The sequence below is a fragment of the Bombus pyrosoma genome, linkage group LG6, assembly GCF_014825855.1.
Source record: "Bombus pyrosoma isolate SC7728 linkage group LG6, ASM1482585v1, whole genome shotgun sequence".
Classification (NCBI taxonomy): domain Eukaryota; kingdom Metazoa; phylum Arthropoda; class Insecta; order Hymenoptera; family Apidae; genus Bombus; species Bombus pyrosoma.
Window position 1 is genome coordinate 1,716,475 of NC_057775.1, and position 13,512 is coordinate 1,729,986.

Below are 13,512 nucleotides of genomic sequence, written 5' to 3' on the forward strand. Positions count from 1 at the left end.
TTGTTCAATGTGTTCGGGTGTTTTTAATGGGATGTTGCAGTTGATCTTACTCTCGATTATTTCTTTAAATGATTGCCACTTGGTGGTTTTATTGCATAGTGTATCTGGATTGTTATAAATTATTGGTTTGTTTCTGTAAGTAATTATTATGGGTGTATGATCGGAGTTAAGCTCTAGACTGGGTGCTATTTTTAGCTTACTTACGTTTAGTCCCTTTGTAACTGCAAAATCGAGTAGGTCAGGTATTTTGCTCAGGTCTGTCGGCCAGTATGTCGGTCTTCCTGTGGATAATATATTGAGGTTATGGTTTCTAATGTGTTTTTCCAGGGTTCTTCCTCGAGGTGAAGTAATTCTTGATCCCCATAGTGTGTGCTTTGAGTTATAGTCCCCCGCTGCAATAAACTTGTCCCCTAAGTGTTGGAAGTACTCTTCCCACATTTGTGTTGTAATTTTGCGTCGCGGCGGTACATATATTGCTGACAACTGAAAATGATTGGTGCTAGTTTGTACTGTAACGGTGGTTGCTTGGATATATTCCTTCCTGACTTGGCTGTGTAAATAGTGTTTTATGTCGTTTTTTATTATCACTGCGGTCCCTCCGTGTGCTTTTCCTGAGGGGTGTGCGGTATCATATATAGTGTAGTACGGTATTTTCATGTAGCTTTTTGTAGTGAAGTGTGTTTCTGAAACCAGTAGTGTGTCGATATTGTTGTTGTACAGGAATATTTTAGTTTCTAGGGCCCTATGGTGTAGGCCGTTTGAGTTCCAGGCCGCTATTTTTAGCGTGTCCGTTTTTGTTTTTTGCTTAACATGTTTGTAAGTAATTGTAGCATAACTGTGATCTGTTGTGTTTGCTGTCTGAGAACTGCGTTTTGCTCGCTAATCATTTTTGTTAGCATTTCGGTGTTTTTGATGGATTGCTTGAGCAGTTCCTTGATTTCTGTAGCGTCATTGTTGCTGTTGTTCTGATTTTGATTGTCTATGGGTGCTGATTGGTTGGTTACTTGCGCGTAGCTTCGCCTATCAATGGCGTTGGTGTTATTTTGGTTAGTGTTCGTTACATGCTGTACATTCGGTGTTGTTACAGTTTCTGTGGTGTCCTGTTGTGTGTGATTGATATTGTATGTCCTGTTTCTAAGCGGCGGAAACAGTTTACGTTGCAGCTGTTTTCTGACTATGCAACCTTTGTAGCTAGCTGGATGGTTTCCGTTACAATTGAAGCATTTTACTTCATTAATTTTTCCCATGTATGGGCAGTTCATTGTTAGGTGCCTTTCTGCGCATTTGACACAGGCCGGGTTTCTATTGCAGTAGTTTTTTGTGTGTCCAAATTGCTGACACCGTACGCATTGTGGTATGTCTTTTTTGTGTCTAGGTGGCTCCACTGTTATTATTGTGTTTAGAACCTTTTTAATTTAGAATATTTCTTTATTATTGTTTTTGGGTTCTAGTTCGATTATAAATAGAGGTAATGGTTGCTTGGTATCATAACTGGTTATATTGCTTATTGATCTTACATGGTGTGCCATTTTAGCTAATTCATCACATATGTTGTTTGTATTTGTTTTGGGGTGTAATCCTCTTATTACTGCTTTGTAGCTTTTTTCTGTTTTGAGCTGGTAAGTGTGATACCCAGCGTTTTTTTCCTTTAGTGCTTTTGTCACTTTTCTAAATGATTCTGGGTTGTTAGTTTGTACTTTTACTTGGTCCTGTTTTAGTTGTTTTATGCTATAGTTTTCATTTCCTGCTGTGTTGTTTAGCAATTCGATGAGGGGGTCTATTATGTGAGCATCTATTGGATGGTAAATTGGTGGAGGCTTGGCGATGCGGGTAATTGGTTTTTCGTCTGTATTTGTTTCTTTCTCTTCTGGCAGTGCGCTGAAGGAGTTTCGGAGGGTGATTTCTTGTAGCCATTGCTGTTTTTCTGTTTCTGGAACCCTCTTAGAGTTTGTGTTTACTGCTATTTTACGTTTTTTGTTGGAAGTTACCACCTTCCAGCTTTCATCATGGTGTGATGGTTTATTGTTGATGTTTTTCATCTCGTCGCTCTTTTGTATAGTATCCATTTCTATTTCGTTTGTAGCTGAGCAGTCTTGATCATCGTTTATCGTTTGATTTAGATTTATTAAATCCGTCGTTTTGTTTATGAAATAGGATTCGCCTTTCTTTGTTATTTTTATTATTGGTATTTGCTGTTGCATTTTATATTCTCGACCAATTGGCGATGGACGCTGTCGTTAGTCCTTTGTTTTCCCCACTTGTCGCACTTTCACTGAAGCACTGTTTCACACGTCTGTTTAGCTCGGCTGCTCGGGCAGAACTGGACTAACTCTTTGTTAAAACATAGAAGATCCACCGAGCGTAGCTATGTAACTCGGTAATGAGGCCTTACGAGAGAATGTTTCCCTCAAAATCTAAGTCTGACTCTTTGTTAACAAAACGTGAAGCATTTACTGATCGTAAAGACGTTACTCTTTCTCGTCGATGAGATCGCACGAGAGAATGACTTTCCGTCACGATGATGCTACAGAGGATAACTATAATGGGGTGTGTCTAAGGACACGAGATCATCGGATTCGTCGAGGAAAGCCTTCGTTCGGAAGGTGAGGGAAATTGACGTTGCTATTAATTGGTCAATTTCCATGTTGATAGTTAGAGAAGGATTCTAGCCGTCCTTGAGGGAATGTCGCTAGCGGGAAGCGTCGTTCATGAGAAAAATAGGTTTCCCCTATCTTCCCTCAGTTGGGACAAAGACTGTTTGTCTGTTTGAAGGACTTTAGTTAACTAAATCTTAAGATTTATAACGGCTTCTCAGGCTAGCTGAATATGTACTGTGGAGATGTATCGACATCTGGTAATTATCTTACAAATCTCGAACAACTACAATCGGATTGAATAACGACAATTGCTTAATTACAGCTATGGTAGAATCTAGATTAAAATGTTAAGGGATTTTCCCAAAATTCCAAAGGGGAGGCTCCTGTGTTCTTTCATCTCCGACACGGCTAGCCTGACTATCACACGTCCTTGGGTGTAACTAAAATATTGAGTTTTACTAACATTAGACTCTTCTTTAAACGCGCCCCGAGTCTCCATATTACAGTTGAAATGTACCTCTATATAAGCACGTACGCGCGCACACAGGCATCTGTGTATATTTATATAGATGTATATATATATATATATATAAGTAAGATAAAGAAAAAGGGCCACTGGATTTTCCGTACAAGCTGAAAATTACATACGAATGCATTGGAACGAAGTATTCTGCAGGAATTGCGCTGAAGCGAAAGCATGTCGCCTATACAGGATTATGAACTGCTCGGAGAATATATTTGCGAACGACCGAGTGTATTTCATTTCTGCGTTTGTCTGTACCTTTTTGCTAACTTCTACACGGAAATGTTAAACCTTATAAGGAAAGAGGAGATGCGTTTCTTTGTTTCTTCCTACGTGGGCACGCCTTAGAAGAAACACATAAAACTTGACTGGCCAATTCGTTTTAATCGTGCGAGTTAATCTCTTTAATTAACAAAGTTATCCTTTTTTCTCGAGAAGTAATTTCGAAGTGGCAATATCTTTTTGATTCCATCTCTTGTTTCTGACAGACAGCATCTTTTAGCTTCTTAGAAGTTTTCTGCCTGTTTAAAATAAATCAGGTATGTAAACCGATCGATATAGAACACTGAGTTCTATGAGATGTTCGGCTAGTGTTTCAACATAATTTAGTAAATGTTAGATACAATGTATATACGTACATATGTACGTAGCGTTCACATTCATTGATGAGTAATGAATGTAGTCGCACGTTACGAGACTTCGTTAAATATTTAATCTGGTATTGTTTTACCATAATCACTTTGTAGCGACCAATCAATGATTTTATCCAATTTAAGTACATATAAAGTATAATATAATTTATCGTGTAGATATTATCGTTGCGCTATGAAATATTTTAATATTGTTCTAAATGATACTAATTCGATTTGATGAAACTACTAAAATAATCAAATAATATGGGGTTAGGGGCGTGAAACGAATCTTCGTTGCGATTAGAAATTGTTGTTATGCAATAGAGAAGATATTGACTAGTGCAAATATGACAATGATCCTAGGTTCAATAACGAATCCGCGGTCAACGGGATAACAAAATGCGCTTTCTTCCAAAGTCCAAGTCGTACTCAACTTCCTTGTCTACGGTACAAGTATTACAGGACTAACTCTTTGTTAAAACGTAGAAGACTCACACGACATCATAGGGGCAAGCAAGATATTGTCCTTTATCGTTTACCGCCATGCGTTGCTATATAGTTTTATTTGTACATACGTATATGTGACAATGTAACGCTTTTGGCCTTTTCTACCAATATGCGTGCTTATATTTATGATCATATCGAGTCTATTAAAAATAGCGAATTAGGTCCGCATCCTTGTTCTTCTTTTCAGCAATAAAAAGAATGTAACATACTAAAATGTTGCACGAATAATCTACATATTGTATCTTAGTAGAAGAATTATCATACTAGAAATTGTTTACACCGAATTTTTCAAGGAATGGTTCCTTTTTCTTGTAAGAAATAAAAAGGAACAAATTAAGGTTATTATACGTTTGTAGTTAAAAATGTAGAAAGTAAGCAGAAAGGGTGTCTTAGAAAAGCGATGCAAAGCGATAGAGAGCGCAAAAAGAAACAACGAGCTGTGCACAAGCTACATAAATGAAATTATACTATGTGGGAAGATCTTTGCAAAGTTGCATCAAACTACAATGCTATATAGTCAGCAGAAAGATATTACCGTTATCCTTGACCCAATAATTAATCGACTTGGGTGAAGCCTCGACAAAACATTCCAAGACTACATCCGTACCCAGAGGAGCACCTACCAGTTGATTAGGCACATGAATTACCGGCGAAACTGTGAAACAGAATCCCAAATAGGGTTGACAGAGGTAAAATGCTAGTATGTTTTTCTTTGCTCGTTTTGCTAAAGATTGGTAAATTATTATCGGCCAGGATAGTCATTACTACTCACAATGGACGTTGATAGAAATACGTTTGCTGACTGCCGGTGGCACACCGTTGATAGCGATACACAGATAAACTCCCATTTCGTTCCTCGAAATCTTCATCAGTCTTAGTTCTTCGCCGTGGTACTCGTTCACTGAAGTCACTAAACCAAATAAATACCGATAAAGATTTTGTTAATGCGATATTACGAAATTTTCTACTATATATATACAATTAAATAAGTTATACGTACATATACATGTACAAAAACAAAATAAATATTTTCTTCATTTTTCGTAAGAGACGTGTTCTTACTTTTAACAAAGTTAGTTAATTCTACAAATGTGTTTGAACAAAAAATAGGTTACAATACATATTTGCAGAAAATGCAAAGTGCAACGGAGAATTTAAAAACATTAAGTTACGCAAAATGTATTTCACAATACATAACAATAAAGGATATACGATACCTTGTGAATCATTTCTTTCATTATTATTATTTGGTGTTTTATTAATATGTATTTGATATCTATCTTGTTCAATATATGGGAATTTACATTTAATTCTATGCAACTAGAAGAAATTTTATATAACCAAGCAATTATATGTATATTGTTTAATAATTTATAATCTACAGTGGCAGGAACTATTGAATCGTTACGTTGAGTTTCTGAGCGAACTTTAGCTTGAATTTTTATAATCTTTTTAACACAAGTGAGGCAATAAAGAAAAGTTAAGAAACAAAATTCTCCGTGCCACTGTTTCATTAACAACTTATGAATCGAGCTAATTTTAACGTAAACAAGAAAGTTCAAAAAGTATACAAAATTTCTTTAAATATATTCCTAACACTGCGTTGTAAACCTAATATCGTTCTTACGGTTTGTTAATTAGTTTTGAACACAATCATTTGTAGTTTTAGAATAAATTTCTATGATAATTAGAAATTTATCAATGTGTTCCTTATATTCTGATATTAAAATTTGAGATATGATTGAATATACGATAGTTGAAATAATTCCAAGATAATATAAAGCAAACACTATATTCGGGTATTTTTTAATCATGCCAAAATATATTTAGATTGGCAGGAAAAACATATCTAATGTAAGCGTTTTAATACAATTTATTACACCTGTTATTTCTCTGTGCCAGTGACAATATTGCACCGAAACGCGCTATCCTTAATGTGTTTCGCCACAAACTTATGAAAATATCGATTTTCTTAAAATTTCGAGATACATTTAAGGTATTGGTTCACGGAACTCGTAATTCCCCATTTAATTATATAAGAGCAGAAAATAGTAGGATCGTTTGCTTGCAGCATCGCACGTTCCTCCAGTTTTATTAATAATCATAAGATTTTACCTAGAGATGAATAGAAATCTCTGTTTGCAATACTATTAAAATCTGCAGTCGTTAAGCAGAAATTTTCATTATTAAAATTGACGAAGGTATTCGAGGCTGTGCTTTCTCTCCTCTGCCTAAGTTGTTGTTCGTAAGGATTAATTAAGGAAACAATGTTGCATCATATCGTTTAAGATGCAGTCCCTATTTAACTACGATAATAAAATTTCTCCGCTAAAATAAACGTTATTTTGTAGCGAGAATCCAAGTTAACCATTTTATAATATGTTTTTTGTAACTCATAACGTCAAATTCATAACATCGAAATTTATCTACAAATCTTAAATAATATCATATCATTACAACTCTACGGTACGTTAAGACGACTAATATCAATATTTTTTTCTCTTTATTTTTTTTAACATAAATGTTGGAAACCAAGTAAGTTACATATAATTTTCGTAGAGAAAATTGCAACTAAAAAGGTAAGTTCCGCAAAATTGTCGTGCTGCTTGCTAGCCATTTCAAGGAAAATCGCTAATTAATGAGTTTGTAAATTATAAATCATCGCTTACACTCTCTGTGAGCTGTATTACGTGGTATAACATCGGTAATTACAAAAGTATAACATCCACGATTTGTCAGGAAACCACAACTTCTTGAACAAACTCAAAATTGAAAGTGAATGATTAGTCAAAGATAGAAATACAAAATAAATAACTTAAGAAACCTCGAAACTATGAATAACGTTAAGTGTATTCGATACAAAAATCAGAAATACCAAGCAGATTGTTATAAAAAATAATTGAATCTTTTAGATAACGATATTATAATATGATTAAAGGCAAAGAAAAAAGTGATTGAAAAAAGTGAAAAATTATTGCTATTATTGGAACGACGATATTATATATTCTTATAAATTAATCGCATATAACATTTATAATTCAGATTTCATAATATGTATTATATTTTATTATTCAACTATCTGAAATTTTATGTTGCTCAGATATTTCTCGTAGTCAGAGATAGAGAGTTGAGATGGAAATAATTTCCATCTCCTACGACAGAATCATATCTAAAATATGATAGAGATCATAAAATATTCAATAGATTTTGTGAAAGATGGTGAAAAAATTGAAGTTCTTCTTTGTGAAAGATGTATACTACTGACATTGATTAGTGATTTCTGACATCACGATAACATGACATTTCATGTTCGAATCAAGATGAAAACAAGAAAAATATCAAATAATTCACGTTTAAATTTCCTATAGATGCATAAACACTGCAGTCTAAATAATCAGTTTGTTTGAAATCAGCATCCCGTTATCTTACCGTTTATTCATAGGCGCGTACACGAAATTGAAGTAACATCTTACAATAGATGAAGTTGCAGACCTCGTAGTTGGGTTGGCAACGTTTCTCCCTCGATACCCAATAATTATCGGTATTGTAGACCAACAATAAGTTATCCCGTTTGCGCGCAGTTAGGGGCCACTGCACTTAGCACGTGTCGCGTCGCGAGGTTTGCACTCGTATACATTGCCACAGCATCCTCGATATAATTCGCCTGCTATTAGTAACACCATGCTGAAGTGAATGCTAAATGCGTCGTTTAGGTCGAACCATCGACATTAGTGTAAAAAGATAATGAGGAATATAACTCCAACCGATGCTATGCTATGCGACGCGACATTTCACGATCAAACATTCCGCAATTTTATGACCGCTATCTACTGATCGTTTCACCGGCGTGTTCTGATGCCACGCCACGCTACCTCAACGTTTTAAGAACGTAATACAGTTGTATGAATAACCGGTGATATTATTAAAAAGTGGATTATTCTGAGAGAATAGATGAATAGAATCTCTTCTCTTTTTTTTACATTTTTTGTTTAATTTCGACGCAAATGTGCAGTAGATGCATATACAGCAATAACATCTGGAATACCATGGTGTCTGAATGTTAATGCGAGTCACGATCTTGATTGCTTTTACAATTAGTAATTAGAGCAGTTAAACCATTCAGAACCTGGATTATGCATGCGAATATAATATAAAATAAAGACAAAATAGAATAAAGTAAAGACAAAAATATCCGGGTTGTCCGGAAAGTTCGTTCCGATTTTTAAAGAAAATTCAAACGTAGCACATTTAAATTTTGATCTACATCTGAATTATATAAGTGCCATTTTGTTTCACAACCCTTCTCCATCTTTTACACAACTTAAATATCCCATTACTCTAAACCTCTAGGGTATTTCGGCGAAAATCTTTTCAATATGATTCTTAATGTCGACCAAAAAGTTAAAGTTTTAGCCATCAAGGGAATTTTGTAATGACTTAAATAAGTGAAAATCTGAGGGTGCAATGTTTGGTGAATACGGGTGGGGTACACATCTCAACCAAGATTTAACAGCTTTTGTCGAGTAGTCAAAGACACGTGAGGTCGCGCATTGTCCTGATGAAACACGACCGCTTTCTGATTCGCTAATTCTGGACATTTTTGTTCAATTGCTATCTTTAATTCATCTAATTGCGAGCAATGCTTTCCCGAATTTATCATCTGGCTGTTTGGTAGAAGCTCGTAATATAAATGTAATATGTAATATGTAAAATGTAATTGTAAATAATCCATTTTTCATTCTCCGTCACTACTTGCTTCAAAAATGATGTCTCATCATTGCGTTTATAGAACGAGTCACAAATGGAAATGCGGATCATCAGATTCTTTTCCGTTAAATCGTGGGAAATCTATATATCAAAACATTTTACATAGTCAAGCTTCACAAAATGCTCGTGGATGATGGATTTCGATATTTTTAACATTTCTTCTAATTCACTCGTCGTGGGTTATTCTCGATTAGTGTTCTGTTCTGATTTTCATCAATGGTGGAGGGACTACCCGGGGGTACCCGATCTTCCAAGTTGAAATCACTAGCTTTAAACTTAGCGAACCACTCCCGCACAGTTCTTTCAGCTATAGCACTGTTATCATAAATAGCGCATATTTTGTTTGCTGCTTGTATGGCATTTTTGCCTCTCCATCAAGCATCAAATGCCTATAATGCACTTTGTTTTCTTTCATATTTAAGAGTCTATAAAACTGACAAAAATTAATATATCTTAACCAAACTTTTTTTTTAAAATGCCTGAAATTCTTCTGATATACTCAGACTTGCTCTAATGCTACCTACCGAAAATGGGAACGAACTTTCCGAACAGCCCAATATTTTCGAAAATAGATATTCAGTTGCAGGTATGTGTTTCAGTTTCTACAGTGATACTCTTATGAAAATAATACAAGTTATAAAATACACTATATAATAAAATAATACTAGCAGTACAACGTTTTGTAATAAATCGAGGATGTGGATATCTCGAAATTGTCTACGAACGTGCTTATGTATATAAAGATAAACCAATTTCGTGAGTAAATCGTGAACGTGACCCGTACAATCGAGACTTCTATCGATTCCGTAAGACGTTGTACAAAATGTTACTTAACAATTTCTAGAAAGTTACACGTCCTTTGTAGGCAGTTTCGAGTGAGTCCATCGCGAAGTAACGGTTCTCGATGAACAAAGGAAACTAAAATATAAAGTGAATCAGGTTCGAGGAAAATATAATTGTATACTCCACGTTATATCGGCGAAATGGTTGAAGCGTCATCTATATTAAATCTCACCATGAGACTTCTGGTTCAAGACGTTTCCTGCAAATGGTTTTCGAATTATAATGTTCTTCCCGTCTTCTCTGCGCCACAATATGCTAGGTGCAGGCACGCCTCTTGCACGACACGTTAGCTTCACCTGTACATGTTATGGAACCAAAATTATAAAGAGACTTCGTTATTACCGGCCGCGCAATAAGACCGGATCACGTATAAATGTTTGGAAAAATTAAAGTCACAGGCTCGTGCGTGAAAACTATTCGAGCGAACTGTTGAACTGAATTTGTTGAAATGTTGTTCGATATTTCGCAAGGTAGATTGATTATTCGATAGATCAGCCAAGTATTCAACGAGTAGGAACGGTTAAAAATGCTATATGTTTTACAATCACTCTTCTCATATAATTTACGAAAAATTACACTATTTTCTGTTTGGATTCCTCTGATTCTTACATTTTCATTTGAAATTTTATTCTACAAAAATTCACACAGATAAATGCATAGCGTACATTATAATTTATATAGAGAAATTTCGAAAATTTATAATTAAAGGGAAAACAAAGGCGATAATCTAATTCTAAAATGACAAATTTTCGGGCGACGGAGAGCGTCTCGGTTCACTTCAAAATTGTCATAACGTCAGCTATTATAAAATGAAAATTTATGAAATTTTTGTATGAAATTATATGGCACAGTTGTTAATTATCATTGAAAATCGTTTTTTTGCAAACTCAATAACCAGAGAAATTTATAGTTTCATATGGAATATTGTTCGTTACTGAGCGATAAATTTTATCGCTACGTTTCACAATCTAATAATTGTTTTATTTTAATAGGTAAACTGCGTTTTGAAGTATTTTAAATTCTTTGTCGATAAAATTGCAGGCTTGTCATTCCAGATGAACCGTGTTGAAGGAAACTATAAGTAGCTTGAATTTATAATGCACAGTGCTTCGGTGTTGCGAGACTTTACAGCAAAAATATGTCATGCGATAAAATTAAATTTTCCCACCATCTTAGAGACCAGTAAATTTCCCACTGTGCATAGCGAACAATACTAACTATTACGACCGTTCGCGGAGAGACGCGATCACGAGTGTCACGTCGGAGACACAAGAAATCACTAAACCGATAGATCGCCGGTGATCTCAAGTCGCAGTTCGAACGTTTCACGAATAAGGTGAAGAAATTGAACTTCGTATAAGATGATGGAAATTTTATTATATAAATCCAACAGAGTGACGATTCAAAGTGTTACAGCGGAATAAGGTATTGAGCGCTAATTTAGGAGGGTTTTTATAATGGGGTTTTAGTCCCTTTAGAGGGGTTATTCATAGGGGATGTATATCAGAGGTAGCTATTCTGCCACTTTTGTTATTATTTCGATAACTGTGGCATGCAGGATGTTTCGTCTATTTAATTACTATTTCCGAGCGGGTGGCCCTCTTGAGCGTGTGATATTCCCCCCTTCTTAGATTCGCTTTGCTCCGTTGAAGCGTATGGCTCTGGTGGGTCGTCTGATTTGAATGATCCGTCCCACGGGCTGATGGAAGAATTGGTGTTGTTGGTGCTTGATGCATATTGTTTACGTGAGCGGTAGGGCAAAGTATTTTGATACATACATTTTTAGGAATTACTCGAATTAGACATTCAAAAAGTTTACATTTGTATAATATATATACTGTTCCTAGTCCTAGTCCTAGGGCTACGTATCCTAATATTTGTAATGCTGAAATGCCATATTCTTTGAGTGAATTTATACGTCGTTCGAATTATAGGCTATTGACTTGTGTTTGTAACGTATCGAGGTTGGCTTTATATGGATTAAAATTATAAGTTACCTTTGGAGCTGTTTCTAATATTTCCTCTAGCGTTGAGATGTCTATTTCTTTGAAACTGTGTGAACTATTCTTAATTTTGATTTCGCAAGAAATATTTTTATGTGTTCCTCCTATTTTCATAATATTACGGTCGTATGTGATTATACATCCAATTTTGATGCTAATTAAACTCGGTTGCTTGATTTCTAAGATTTTATGTGTTTTACATAATACGTCGATCTGAATATTTTTCGTAGGGATAATGATATAATGATTTTCAGTCTGTAAAGGTACGAATGTCAATTCCTCCAAATTGAATACAGAAGTCGGGCAAGTTTTGACTGTCTGTTAATTATCAATTAATTCGATTCTACATTCAGATGAATTGATTCTATTGTGGCTTAGTTGAGTTCTTTTACAAATGTGGATGATTGCCGTTCGTTTACAATATTTGTTTAAGTAGTGGCTATCGACAAAGGTGTATTGTTCTGAGTAGGTTAGTATTAAGACAGTTTCCACTATAAGTGTGATAAATACAGAGTTTTGCTTGAAAGATATCGGATAAATTTTTGCTATTTTCCACTCGTTATCTTCTAAAAGTGGTACAGTTATCGTATATCTAAATTTGTTATCATTTGTCCATAATTTCAGTTTACTTAAATCTAGAATTAGTTGAAAGTTTTGAACTGAAGGTTCGATACAGTTACTCATAAAGTTTTGGTTTGTTATTTGGTCGAGTGTTGTTAAGAATTGTTTGGGTTCTATAATTTGCGGGTTTGTAATTCCTTGTTTTCCTAATACGATAGTGTTAAAAATTTCGTCGATGTTAATATGGAGCACCGATATGGTAGATTCAATCTGAATTAGTAAAGAGATCAATATTTTGTTTCTCTCGTTATGGTTTTCAATTTTGCGCATATCGTTGGTAAGGTTTTCGAGTTGATTCGACTTAGTGTCGTCTAGTACGTGTCTGATAAGTGCAGTTTGGTTACTAAGGATCGCTTTTACTTCGTTATTGGAGTCAAACAATGTGTCGATATTTTTGTTAATGATTTCTAGGTCTTCTACGTCAAGAGTTCCGAATAGAGTTTTAGATACCGAGCCTATGACGTTGAGTAGTTGTGTTTGCTTATACAGGGTGGTTGGTAACTGGTGGTACAAGCGGAAAGGGGGTGATTTTACGCGAAAAAATAAGTCGAAAATATAGAATAAAAATTTTTCGTTTGAGGCTTTGTTTTCGAGAAAATCGACTTTGAATTTTCGCTCGGTACGCGTGCACTTTATCACCTCTCGTTATAACGGATCTCACTGTAGATCGTTGTCTCCATTGACGTTATGTTGATAAACACTTCCAATGTGACCGAAGTGTTTTCCTACCTATTAACTTACTATCCGACTTTTATTGCTATCCACTATCAGTATCTATTAGTGTATTTTCGCACGTTCGCGGGGAGACGCGATCTCGAAGAAGCGCGCCAACGGGAGTCGTAAATTCCCGTTACGATTAACCAATCGACGCCACGAATCGTACGATCCCTTATTTCTTGTGGGATAATAAGGGTGATTGATTGAAATAACGCTGCGGTTGACAGGTTATTATATCTTTAATTGATCCAACAGCTTCGGTGATACAATAGTGAATGTTTTACCGTACAACGACGAGTTAG

At 35.2% G+C, this 13,512-nt stretch overlaps 1 protein-coding gene and 1 pseudogene across 1 annotated transcript in view; both read right to left on the reverse strand.

The window, feature by feature from the left end:
• LOC122568774 (lachesin-like) overlaps nt 1-13,512 on the reverse strand; it is a 61,987-nt gene that overhangs the window by 5,051 nt on the left and 43,424 nt on the right. The window contains exons 7-9 of the mRNA XM_043728924.1: nt 10,042-10,165; nt 5,032-5,169; nt 4,795-4,914 (exon numbers count right to left, since the gene is read on the reverse strand). Coding sequence (XP_043584859.1) covers nt 4,795-4,914; nt 5,032-5,169; nt 10,042-10,165 — 382 coding nt within the window. The remainder of the gene's footprint in view (nt 1-4,794; nt 4,915-5,031; nt 5,170-10,041; nt 10,166-13,512) is intronic.
• LOC122568775 lies at nt 11,403-11,986 on the reverse strand (annotated as a pseudogene).